Source organism: Hippocampus guttulatus, chromosome 4 (genome assembly GCF_054856545.1).
Source record: "Hippocampus guttulatus isolate MCC_2025c chromosome 4, RoL_Hgut_1.0, whole genome shotgun sequence".
Taxonomy (NCBI): Eukaryota; Metazoa; Chordata; class Actinopteri; order Syngnathiformes; family Syngnathidae; genus Hippocampus; species Hippocampus guttulatus.
Window position 1 is genome coordinate 22,650,546 of NC_141264.1, and position 14,030 is coordinate 22,664,575.

Genomic DNA, 14,030 nt, shown 5'->3' on the forward strand with positions numbered 1-14,030 from the left:
GGGCTCAGGTGACAACCAATCACGGCTCGTGTTATGGGGGGGAGTTGGGGGTGGGCTTTGGTCAGGTGACTTTCGCAAACCGAGCCATGATTGGTCGTTACCTGAGCCCTTTCCATCGGGATAATTGCTTTGACATACAACTAAATTGAATTATGAGCTGGGTACTCATTTTTTTGTTGAATGCAGCCCTAATGTAGCTTGGTAAACGTTTATTCATGGCAGTCTCCCCCGACGCCTGCCCCATTTGGTCGATGCAGCAAAGTGTTGGCCCCACGTGATCTGTCTTGTGCTGAACGGTGCGTATATAAACACCTTGTCTGTCCCAATTAACGCCCACTTCTTGGCCAACAAGAACCCGCTTGTATTCTGCCTGTAGCATGCAAGTCATTCCACGCCAAACCAGCACTTCTCTTACCCTGCACACGCACACGCACTTTTTTAACAGTCCCTCCTGCAGCCTGATCTGAAAGCTTCCTGCAATCCCATTCAAATTATGTTCAGTGAGGGGAAGGTCGGGAATAAATAACCGTGGGGAGCCCCCACGCACACACCTACTTTCTCTTTACCCAATCTAGCTCCACGCCTACTGCCTACCGGATTCCTATTTTGTCGCTAGAAGGACCACATCATGGCAGGAGGACTGAAGAGCACCGAACCAGAGGAGGTACATCAGTAGGCTATTGTGTGTGTATGTGTGTGTGTGTGTGTGTGAGGGGGAGGGTGGGGGGGGGGGCATGTTTGCGTTGCCTTTTTTTTCCGTTTGTGTGCGCCCCGGTTCGCTCGCACCAGCTGATTGAATTTGGAGCACCGTGCATTCACGAGAGTGCAAGATTTCATCACCACTTTGGATTTTTTATTTATTTTTTTACGTGTGGACTTTCCGTGCGTAAAGACGCCTATTCGGCACGCTGTAATCGCTTTTTAAAAATAAATTCAATTCGCTCGCTCGCATACAGACACACACTTGCACGCCTGATGACATCACTTTCCAACTTGCACTGGCGCCACCAGCAGCGGTCACGAGCTGCTTTTTAACCACGTGCTTTTGGAGCACTTCTTGGGAGCATTTGTATGCACAATTATGCCTGATTTGTTGTTGTTGTTGTTGTTTTCTTTGTTTAAATACCGTCTAGATCAGTGATTCTCAAAGTGTGGTCAATGTATATCATGAGTGGGTACATTTTCTTTCGAATACATACAGTTTAGATGCCTTTAACTTATAGGTTAAAAAAATTGTGTTGAAGAAAGTTTGGTGATTAAAAACTAATTTATTTCACTTTCATGTTCAATATATCTCAACTGAGTCATTGTTTAAGACCCCCCCCCCTCCTTTATGTGAGTGCAATGTTAATATTCAATCTGCACAATGTTGCAGTGGTTTACAATAAGTTTGCTTTTTAAAAATATGAATTCTTCATCTATGCTGAGCACTTAGGCTTACTACGGGACCGCATTTTCATGTTGGTCATGACGCTAGTTTGAGAATCACAGTGGCGTAGTGGGCCCAAGTGTTCATAAAAAAAATGAGACTGGATTTATTCCTAAAAAATGTGATGGAATATTCATGGGTTCCAATGTGACTTCATTCAAAGTTTGAACTTTAAACACTGCTTGAATATTGTCAAAATCGAAAACAGTACTTAACTTGTGATGGAAATTAAAATGCAGCACACAGGTTAGAAATGTAACCGAGTGCTTGAAAACAAACACTGCTCTCAAAAGTTAAATACAACTGAACTGCACGGAACAAATGCACGGTAGTGGGTAACACAAATGTTAAAGGCTCTTTAACGTTACGCACAGTTCAAACATTTCTTTCAGTGAGTCTTTATATACTATGCCACTAGAGGGAGCCTGTGTACCTCTAGTTATAATGATTCACTAGCAAATTCATATCATCATGAAAAATATGACTATTTTTGTATGGATTCTGACTTTTTATTGCAAAAAAAAGCATGATTGTCCTTGCAAATATTCAGAATTAAAAACAATTACTACATTTTCATGACATAAAAAATATTTCTGTGGGACTTTTCGGACATTTTAACCATCTGAATTTACATCATCAAAAAAAGCAAGCGACATCGTTGTACTTTATTCTACTTGCAATGTTTTAATATAATGTTCCTGATTTTATTTTACAAAACCTTTTTCGTTGTATCTTTTGATTCTTGAAACGTTCTTCCTGTAAAGAATAAAAAAAAATGCTCTGAATTTGTTATCGGAACATCACAATTCTCCAAACTAGGCTATTTGGTAATTGCTATGTGATTTGGGGGTTTATGTGGAGCAGTTAGGATAATGAACGAGGTCCTTGGAAACATTTCTCCCCCTGGAAAAAAAATATTTGAGCACCCCTGTTGTGGAAGATACATTACACGCTGGTTAAAAGTGGGTTTGTGCGCGCTGGCAGTGTTTCCCGGTGCGTAATTACGCACGGGCAGCGTGCGTCCAAGCCGCAAGTGAGAGAGGAGGTGAGGACCCCTTGCGGCTGTTTTGAGGGGTGTGGCTGCGCTCCACCCCGTGCAGCCACTCCACTGCACTGCACTCTCTCACTCCGTCCTCCTCGCCGTCGTCCCTCACTCCCTCTCCGTCTCGCGCAGGAGTTTGTGCACTCGCCCTTCATCCGCAAGCAAGGCAACATTTACAAGCCAAACAACAAGAAGCCGGACGGCGACATGGACAACGACAGCCTCAACGAGAAGTCCATGATGGACGACGTGCACACCAAAGAGATCGACCTGGTCAACCGAGATCCGAAGCACGTCAACGACGACGTGGTCAAGGTGAGGATTTTTTCTCTCTCCAGATGACGTCACCTTAGTTGAGAGATATTTGACTGGGTGGGGGGTAAAACGCAGCCAGGCGGAAATTTCAATTTCCTGTTGTGAGAGTTCTTTCCATTTGTGGAACTGTTTATTTCATTGAGTTTTGCGACCTCTCAAAAGTAAAGCGAGTGGACGCGTAGCGCCACCTGGTGCCAGTTGACAGGACTGAGTCGTGTGCGTTCGTGTTCCCGTGCGTGTGTGTGTGTGTGTGTGTGTGTTCATGGAAATCCTGAAAAGTTGGGAAACACCCATGTTTTGAGCATGGCTCCTATCCTGAAATAGCCACACCCCACTACATTTCCATTCGACTCCCATCCCATGTGACCACCCAAATAACAGCAGCTTTATCGCTACAGCGAACCCCACTTTTAACCCCGGGAATACATTTCAGATCCACTCGTCCCACATGAAAGAATCAGTGACACAGGAAGTTCATGGTAAACAAATAACATTTATTTATTTAGTTATAATTCTCATGAGGGTCACGGGCGTGGTGGAGCGTATCCCAGCCGTCTTCGGGCTGTTGGCGGGGTGCACCCTGAACTGGTTGCCGGACAATCGCAGGGCACAAATAGACAAACGACAACCATTCACACTCACAATCACACCAAAGGACAATTTAGAGTGATCAATAACCTACCGTGCATGTTTTTAGAATGTGGGAGCAAACCGGAATACCCGGAGAAAACCCGCCTATGGGCATGGGAGAGACGATGCAAACTCCCACACAGGATTTTTTTGGGTTTGTTTTTGTCTTCTAATTTCTACATTTGTAGTGTTCCTACTTTTAAATTGTGCAGCCTGATGGGGTGGCTTGTGAGTGTCCGGGTGTGAGCTGTGGTTGAAAGCAGATCCTTCCCTCTTCTTTGATTTAGGATTTTACTGTTTTCCCGGCATTCTTATAGCAGCTGAATAGTGCATTGCGACTGCAGCTCTCCCACGTGCGAGCATTATGTACTGAACAAAAAATAACAAAAAATGCCTCCTTACCATGACATGATTAGCGCATCATGAAAAACAAAAACTAGCAAAAAATTGATGCTCCCGATAAATGGTTTATAATTGCCTATAAATTCCACAGGATGGCAGCAAAGCATCACTATTCTGTTACACTCAGCTGTGGCCTAACTAAATGAAGCTCCTCGCCTCACATCAAACATAGTTCTTTGTCACCCAGATGTCACAACTTGATGGCAAAGCAATACGTATTTCACCAGGCTCTGGTCTGAGCTTTAAAACAGCAAATAGGTTCGTTTTTAACTTGAATGTGAATCTGCAACATGGCAAATATGCGTGCGAACACTGTTGCGTGGGGAGATTGTATCAGGAATTGTATCATGAAGTCAAGTTTCACGTGGTCATCACACTGTCGTTTGTCACAAGACTCATTGATTGGATTTTGGAATGAAAAGAAAGAAATGCATAAAACAAAAATAAGTGGAAAATTAGTTGAGCTCATGTGGGATTCGGAAAACTTTCATCCAGTTCAAATTTGCGACGAACTGTAATGACGGGGGGGAAAAAAGTCACTTGTTGATGTGTCATAGCATGTCATTGCAGTCGAAAGATGAGGCCCCCTGGTGGCTACGAAAAGTATGGAGCCTCACAGGACTGGTTTCAATCCAACTGTCGTGAATCACAATTATATAAATATATAGAAATAAATATAATTTTGAATTTTATTTCCATACAATGCCTTTTTTCCCTCATATCACGGCACACTTTTTCTTTTTTGCAACCATTTTACGTATTCATGTAAGGTTAGGACTTCCAGTCATGTTTCAATTTTACTTTCACAACATTACAACTTTTCTTGTCATTTTTAAAACATTTTCAGAACATTTCTGATTAGTTTCAAACAACAGTATACCCCCCCCCCCCTCTGTGATGCAATGTTCTTAATTTTGTCAGATTCAATTTTTTTTTCCTCATCATTTTAAAGAGTCTATCTTCATAATCTCACAATTTCAAAGATAGCAAATCTATGCTATTGATCAAGACGATGGAAAATCGATGCGACCAGTCAGTCCACGCTTGTGTGTGTTATTTTTACATATTTTTGACCCATCGAAAGTGGCAAAAATGGCTTGCGCTCTTTGAAGATTTATTTTTCACGGTTGAACAAATTTGAAAAGTGAGGATTGGTGTCAGTGATATCTATTCATTTCAATTTTCGGATTATACTATGAAATTTGTTTATATCAAGCGTATCATGCAAGTATGCCAATACTGTGGCAGCTGTACAACCTGAGCTATGACATCATTTCTTGCGCGCTTCAAAATAGTTCCGAAGACAACTCGTGTTCTCAAAAGACACAAGCACACATTTGTCAAGTCTTCCTTGCCTGTCGAAACGATAAGAAGTGAAGTTGAATCTGTTCCTGGTCTGCTTCTTGTGACAAATGAGTCAGACTCTCCGAAATCCTCCACATTCGACCACAACGTTCGTGGAAACATTTCATTACGCACGTTGCTCTGTCTCTAATTATATGCAATACAAAATATTATGTAACCATAGAGGCGGTGTAGACCCTGGATTGGTCGCCAGCCAATCGACCAGTCGCAGACAACCATTCCCGCTTGCAATCACACCGAAGGACAATTTGAAATATTTGATAAACCCACTTCGCGTGTTTTGGCAATGTGGGAAGTATGGGCGAGTGTATGCAAACTCATACCCAGAATCGTTCACATGTGAGGCGGATATGCTAACCACTAGGCTACTATACTGCCCCTCGAAAAGGAATTCCTTCAGTCAAGCATTCCGAGGCAAGGAACACCTTCTGGGCTCACTGCCCACCATCCGGACGGGAACGTCAAGTTTTCCACGTCGTTGCTTGGCTACTTGAGATTACTGACTCAACTCTGCCAAGCACACACACACACACACACACACACACACACACACACAGACAGGGAAGCCCTTCCAGCAAGCTCCACACGCAAATACGGGTTGGCAGAAGGGAGCCGCAGCTTCCGCAGCTGGACTCAATCTACAGGCCGCATCAGAACCACGTCGGCCGCTTCACTTCACTCGCTTGTGACTTTCCATTCAGACGCAATCTTTCCATAGCCTTGAGCAGCCGCTTGCGTCCAACAGAAGATCTGTGAGACGAGCAGGCGCTTGTTCATTGTGGAATCCGCTGGTTAAACTTACTCACACTGGTGACAATGGTTGGCAGCACGGTGGAAGAGCGGTTTACACATCCGGTTTGCGGTGTGCAGGTTCGCAGTTTGAATCTGCAAAAACCTTTGCGTGGGGAGCCAGGTTGATATAGTTAACGGAAATTCACAAGGCGGCCCGGTGGACCAGTGGATGGCGGGTCAACCTCACAGTGCAGAGGTGCAGGGTTCGATTCTGGCTACGGCCTCTCTGTGTGGAGTTCACGTGTTCTCCCCGGGCCTGCGTGGGTTTTCTCCGGGTATTCTGGTTTCCTCCCACATTCCAAAAATATGCATGGGAGGTTTATTGGGCAATCCAAATTGTCCCTAGATGTGAGTGTCAGCGTTGATGGTTGTTCATCTGCGTGTGCCCTGCGATTGGCCTGCAACCGGTTCAGGGTGTACCCCGCCTGCTGCCCTAAGACGGCTGCGATCGGCTCCAGCACCCCCAGCGACCCTTGTGAGGATAAGCGGATCAGAAAATGGATGGATGGATGGAAATGAACAAAATGACGATAATTGAGAAAACATTTTTGTTAGCTAAATAAAATAATCGTGAGAGTGCTCTAGATTTAAAAACTAACTGAAATTATATTTTGTATTATTAAAGCGAACTAAAAATTTAGCAAAAATGTCTTGGCTGGTGACCACTTCATTGTTTGCTGTATGTGCAACGCCAATGACTGGCAACTAGCTCATTGTTCATTGGCTGGCGACCATTCGTTTTTTTTGTCTCCATGTTCTGATATTAGATGATGACCAGTCCATTGTTTGTCTATATGTGACATGCCATTGTGTAAATTTGGCATGTCATTGACTGGTGACCATTCAGTTATTTGTCAATATGAACTCTTTCATGGCTAGCAACCAGTCCATTGTCTTTTGATATGTAATATACCATTGACTGGCAACCAGTCCATTGTGTACATTGGGACAAGCCATTGACTGGCGACCTGTCCATTGTTTGTCTACATGTGTCCTGACATACCCCACCCCTCACCCATAGCTGGGACTAACTCTGCCTTACTCATGACCCCCATTTAGGACGAGCGCTTCAAACAAAACAAATGCTTGTTTTGAAAGTCAACATGATGGACATCGGTTAGCTTGTCTGGCTCACATCTCTGGGGTTTGGGGTTTGAATCTGGACTCTGGCTTTCCTGTGTTTGGATACTTTCCTACTACCATGTCAAAGTGGAGAGAAAGAAAAAAGAAAATCATACTTTTTTGAAAAAATAGTAGTGGATACTTTATTGCTTCATATTGTTCATATTCAATATTTTATTGTGAAACGGGATGTGACTCGGGTCGGCACTTCCTGTGAATTGTGATGCCCCTCAAAGCAACACAAGAATCCATTAACATGCTTCTGCGCCACTTTGTTTGAAGATTGCACTCTGAGAATAGCATGTAGCGTTTGTTTTTGGCACAATAACAGAGTTGCCGGGGCGACGGGGTAGTCACACACTTCCACGGGGCTTCACTTTTAGATGTTGCTGACAGTCACAGAGAATTCTTTATTTGTTATCGTGCTTGAGTCCGCCCTCTAAACGCCAACACACATCAGAAAGAATTCACTGCGATATGCAAATAAACACTGAAGTGTTTTAACAAGAGCTTTAAAGTGAAAAAAATATTATTAATAGCCCTGCTGATACTTTTAGACAAAAGCCTTTTCTTTTAAATCCTTGAATACAGTTCTGGCGAGCAGCACCATGAACTCTTTTAAAACTTGGGATTTCGCATTCTTTTACAATGGAAAGTAAAAAAAGTGTATCATACCAACTACTACTGTCCAGACCAAAGGGTGCTGAATGGTGGAAACAAGACTTCAGTCACCAGTTTTGTTGTTTAAAATATTTTGTGTGTGTGTGTGTGTGTGTTTTACATAAATCGACTGTATATTAAGGTTAGTTGTTGTTGTTTAATGCTAATGTGCTAATTAGCATTAGCATTAGCATTAGCTAGACATTTTTTCGTCCAGTGCTTAGCTAAACATGAGTAGCTAATCTCAATTTACCTGACAGAGGTATTGGAAGTCAATGTAAAATTTTATCTTAGTGTACAAAGTACAGGAAACACGAAAAGGATGTATAGACAAATGCTAATGAGAGTTGTTTTTAGCATGTACAGTCCTTGGTGCTGAGCGAAGCGGACTTGATGCGCTTGACAGCGGCATTTGGATTTAATGTTAAAAGTGTGGACATGCTTTTAGACTGTATGCTAATGCTCATTAGCCACACATATCGCATGTCCAGTCTTTAAACTATGTTAAGATAAATAAACTTGATTTACTTGACATACAATTAGGATTTTGTCTAAGACGAATATCGTAGTGTGCATGTGCGTTGGGTCCATATTTCTGCCAAGCTTTTGGTAAATTAGGCGAAGATGGATTTATTTGATCGAGGTATAAGAAGGGTTCGTCTAAAAAGTTTGACTTTACCAAAGGGCGCATGCGGAGACTCACGCATTTAAATATTTTATCAGTCCAGTTCTTATGCTAAGCTAGCTAAGCCGCATCCACTTGACCGTGGCATTTGCAGTTCATCAACAACCTCGCTGATGTTGCCTCGATGAGAACACCTTGAGGTCTCCAAGGTTCAGAAGGATAAATATTGACAGTGAGCTCACGAAGTAGCAGAGAGGAATGATAGGGAGCCTCTGTGTCGAGTTGACGCTTCAACATGACCTTCAGTGTTCCCAACATGGCATGTTGGAAACGCGAGTTTAAAAGAAACAGAAAACAAGGACCTCATTTGAAAAGAACATTTGCCTGTTATTAATTATAAAGAGAGCATTTTCTCACCTCCCTTGTTGTAAGGTGCCAATGCGGGATGGGAGGAATTGTCGCCGTCACGTGACAAGTAGCTCAATTTGATTAAACGTCCATTTCCGATTCAATGTCTCTTCTCACGGGTCTTCTTCAATTCCTCAGGTGGACTTTGTGGACGTGATCGCTGAGCCGCCAGGCACGTACAGCTTCGATGGCGTGTGGAAGGCCAGTTTTACCACCTTCACCGTCACCAAGTACTGGTGCTACCGCCTTCTGACGGCGCTGGTGGGCATCCCGCTGGCGCTGATTTGGGGCATCTTCTTCGCCATCCTGTCTTTTGTGCACATCTGGGCGGTGGTGCCCTGCATCAAGAGTTACCTGATCGAGATCCACTGTGTCAGTCGCATCTACTCCATCTTTGTGCACACCTTTTGCGACCCGCTCTTCGAGGCCATGGGCAAGTGTTTCAGCAACGTGCGGATCACCACCAGCAAGGGGGTGTAGGCATCCTTGGGGGGGGTGGGGGTGGGGGATCGGATGAAGGTGGGGCCAGAGTCTGAAAGGACATTCTTACAGGTTGGACATTCCAAGCTAAGGGACAGGGAGGGGGGTGGTATTTCTTTGTGTTTGACATTTTTTTTTCCTTCATGTTTTGATCTATTTGTATCCTGGTACACACAGAAGCCCTGTTCACATTGGCGATGGAAGCCAGCTTTTTCCTCGTTCACAGTCATGTGCGTGAACGATGGCGGGTGGTTGAAGTCGACACATAATGTTGCTGTTTTCGGATATTTCTCAGTTATATCTCATTATCTGAACGCAGCACGTCGTAAGGGCCGTTTGAAGGTGCTATGTCCCAGCATCGGTGAGTTCTGCCGACAATTCACATACAAATAACACCTCTGATGCGCCAATTTGCCAGGAAGCTGTATGACAAGGGCTCAAGATAACTTGTATTCCCTCCCCGTTATGAACAAAATCAACGAAAGTCAGCTTGTGACGTATTATAACCGCTTGCTGCCAAAGTGTGAGGTTATTCAAGCCAGAGACTTACTGGCCACACCCCTTCATGTCGAAAGTCGTTGTCGCTGTTCCAAATATATCTCATTATCGGAATGTGCTAACTCACAAGAGCTGTGATACACACAATGTCCCCCTCCCCTTCGGAGAGTTGTTGAAAAGTTTTTTTTTCTTCTTGCTACGACCTGATTGGATAACAATCATGGTCAACAATTTACGATATAAAATCCTGTCGCAGAAACGAGCCGAAGCCGTCTTCAACCACAATGTAAGTCAAGGTGTTGGCAGATCACCGAGCAGCTTGCCGAGGGTCTTCTTCTTCTTTTACTCGAACGCTTGATTGTGGTTTTGTGGTTTTTATTGTCATGTGTGGGGTCTTTTTATGTGTGTACCGGATGTAGACAAACCGACTTCACATTGTTCACGTTTGCTCGAGGAGGGTCAGTGGTCATAGCGTTAGCTCGGTGGCGGCCTGAAATTCTGCTGACACGACACAAAACCAAACAACCATTCATCCCTTTGTCCCCCCCGTGACCTCCGAAAACCACCCCCAGTCCCACCTCCCCCGACCTGACTTTGCTGCAGTCCGACACACTGAACCTGCCCCCCAACTCCCCGTTTTTTTTCACCGTCCGCCGCCCTCAAGACCAACACGCCACCTGCTGCTCACTCACTTGCTTCATCTTTTGCAAAAAATGTTCACATTTCACCTTTTTTAGTCTTCTGCTTGAAAATGCAAAAAACTTGGGGTGGCTAAGCTTAGCGGCTAACTAGCATACCAACATACGCACAGACAGATTTGGGACTCAGACTCTCCATTTTTGCGCATCAATGTGAAAAATATGCATTTCAACTGAATGTCACTGCCTGCTAGCGTCTGTTTGTTTTAGCTTAGCACAGCCTGCTAGCTTACTAGCTGGCAGGGTGATGACTGATTACTTGTAACGACTTGACTTGGACTCGCTTTGCTTTTGAGTTTTTTTCATCACGAGAAAGAAAAACATCGTCGTGGTTAGCACGTTTTCTTTTTTTTGTGAAGAACTAACAACTTTTTAAAGTTTGTAAAAAGCTCAAGCAAATTGCTTTTTTGTGTCGCCATTAAAAAAAAAACTCAATGTGACAGCCTCACCAGGCGAAGGGAGGACTCGGCTTTCCACGGTTGCACGCTTTGACTACCTGCTGTTTTGTTCCCCTCACAGGAGGCTCAAAAGGTGATATTTTTATATATAGTTTTTCCCCCTTTCTTGCCTTTACTTGTACATTATCACGCTGTGCACATTAAAGTTGAATATGACCACGTGCGTGTGTGTCGTCATTAATAGCTTGTCTTCTTTTTAATAAAGTGTAACACCAATAGAATGTTTTGTTTAGTGTCAGGTTGGTCCAATTTGACACTCAGGAATAAACAAAAGGAGGAGACAGGAGACTCGATTCTGGTACCAGGAGGGAACGAGGAGAAGCATTCGGTTTCAGTTCTCGGCACGTCACCCCTAACGATCCCCCCCTTCACCTCCTCATTTATTGGGAAAGCTACTACATAGGTGTGTCCAACCTAAAGGGTGGGGGCTGTTGAACACACACTGATTTTGTTTGACTATGTGTGTGTATGTGAGTGCAAATTATGTACATGTGTGCAATTGTCACAAAAACATCACGCCGCAGCTGGTGTTGATGGCTCCATTCACTGTTCACCCTTGCTCACTGTTTAGTCTTAACACTTATCTCTTCCCAACCACGTCCTCGGAAAGGTGGTTGCGTCCCTAAACTTCCACACAGTGCACCAAGTATTCTTGATTATAAAAGTGAGTATTTAATGGAAGTATATAAGAACGAGATCCCGGATACAAGCGGCCGAAATGAGTTTTCTCCGCAGGGTGTCCGGGCTCTCCCTTAGAGATAAGGTGAGAAGCTCGGTCATCCGGGAGGGGCTCAGAGTCGAGCCGCTTCTCCTCCACATCGAGAGGAGCCAGATGAGGTGGCTTGGGCATCTGATTCGGATGCTTCCTGAACGCCTCCCTGGTGAGGTGTTCCGGGCATGTCCCACCGGGAGGAGACCCCGAGGAAGACCCAGGACACGCTGGAGTGACTATGTCACCCAGCTGGCCTGGGAACGCCTCGGGATCCCCCGGGGAGAGCTGGAAGAAGTAGCTAGGGAGAGGGAAGTCTGGGCTTCCCTGCTAAAGCTGTTCCCCCCGCGACCCGGCCCCGGATAAGCGGTAGAAGATGGATGGATGGATGGATGGATGGAGTATATAATGGATAAAATGTGAGTACATAATAAAGAATGTATCTTTATTAAAAGCAGAAGCGTTCTTCATTGCAGGCATAGTCAATTAATGATTGCAAGCATAAGCGTTCTTCTTTGCAAGCATAATCAATTTATCATGTCAGGCATAAGCGAATGTATGATGACTAAAAATAATCAATCCAACATTTAGGAAAGAGCAACATCAATAGTTTCTCTTTTTCTTCTTTGAAAAAAGTGACATTCATAGTTTAGGAAAGTGCGACATTAAAGCTACAGTGTGTAGCTTGTGTTCCCCGCTATGTAAATCACGATTACAACAACAGAGGCATTGCTTCAATAGAACGTAGGCAATGCCTCGCTACCGCGTGATTCGGGGCAGCGAGGTAAAATGGTTCTTCGGATGAGGTAATTATTGTCCAGCATGATATTTTCTGCTACAGAAGTGCAAAATATTTGGATTAGTTAGCTTTTTACAAATTGGAGACAAGGGGTCGTCCGTCATTTTCGGTGTGCCAGGACAGGACTGTTTGCTGGTCAACATGAAACAGAAGATAAAATCCTGAAAAATACAGCAAGCTGTCAAAGGAGCAGATACGCTTAATTGGCATTGTGTTAGCTCTTCTAGTTAAGTGGCTTGGGTGAAAATGACTTTTTTTTTTTAGAAATAAGTAACTTTAATAACATTGAACATGATTGTTTTTTTTCTTTTAGGAAAGGCCCACAACAACATCTTGTTTTTTCTTGCAACCACTAATTCTCATAATGAAATTAAAAACGGCCTGATCAAATAGTTTAAAGAAAATGTTCAGAGAGAGTGCTGCATCTTTGAAAAATTACAGATGACACCTTTTGCCACGAATGCCTATAAAACACAGGGGTGGCAAATCTAGGTCGAGAAAGTAAAAACCCTGCCACAGCTTGGCTTTAGCCACAGGTGCTTCTATGCAAGGTGCTCCCCAGGAGCTCGTTTACCTGTCGGTTGAGAAGAAGCACCAATGTCTTAAGTATCACTGTTTGCTAGGGTTTTACTTTCTCGACCTAGATTTGCCACCTCAGTTAAAACACAACAGATACGCGCACTCGCTGCGGGGGGGTCCGTATGTTGTGAAGTTCGCTGCCGCTATCTAGTGGAGGAAAGTCTGAAGCTCATTCACAAGTCAATTTGAAAAAAATAAAAAACCTTGGAAGTGAATGTGGTAAAACAGAGGTGTCCAAACTCTGTCATCAAGAGCCGACATCCTGCCTGTTTTCCACCTCTCCCTGATGAAACACACCTGATTGAAAGGACCGAAGGCCAATTTAGAGTGTTCCATTAACGTGCCATGAGTGATTTTTGAATGTGGGAGGAAAGTACCAAAACCCACGCAGTCACAAGGGAGAACATGCAATGAAACTCCACACAGGAAGTCCCATTGCCGGAATCGAACCCTGCACCTCTGCACTGTGAGGCGTATGTACAAACCAGCCGAACACCGTTTCATGTTAATCATCTTTTTTTTAAAATATTTAAACAATACCGTAATAATTTTGGGGGGAGGCAACGCCGTTTTTCGCTGAACTCGCCTATTGCTGCATCTCTGTTTATTCAATAAGTTTTGGAGTTTAAAAAAAAAAAGCGATTCGAAAATTGAAAATAGATATTCCATGAATCCAGTCAAGCCCCCCCCCCCCCAAAAACAACCTAATTTTCTATTTTTTTAAACTAGCACCATATAATATTGTGGGCTACTTTATAAGACATATAATTCTAAATAGAATATTGTGCGGGCGGCCCGGTAGTCCAGTGGTTAGCACGTCGGCTTCACAGTGCAGAGGTACCGGGTTCGATTCCAGCTCCGGCCTCCCTGTGTGGAGTTTGCATGTTCTCCCCGGGCCTGCGTGGGTTTTCTCCGGGTGCTCCGGTTTCCTCCCACATTCCAAAAACATGCATGTCAGGCTGATTGGACGCTCTAAATTGTCCCTAGGTGTGGGTGTGGGCGTGGATGGTTGTTCGTCT

General features: G+C 44.0%; 1 protein-coding gene across 1 annotated transcript; it reads left to right on the plus strand.

Moving 5' to 3' along the window:
• Positions 1–426: 426 nt before the first annotated feature.
• On the plus strand, positions 427–11,087 carry cav1 (caveolin 1). The gene is made up of 3 exons (XM_086109813.1): positions 427–664; positions 2,604–2,786; positions 8,929–11,087. The coding sequence occupies exons 1-3, from the start codon at positions 629–631 to the stop codon at positions 9,268–9,270; spliced, it is 561 nt and encodes a 186-aa protein (XP_085965939.1). The 5' UTR covers positions 427–628; the 3' UTR covers positions 9,271–11,087.
• The last annotated feature ends 2,943 nt before the right edge of the window (positions 11,088–14,030 follow it).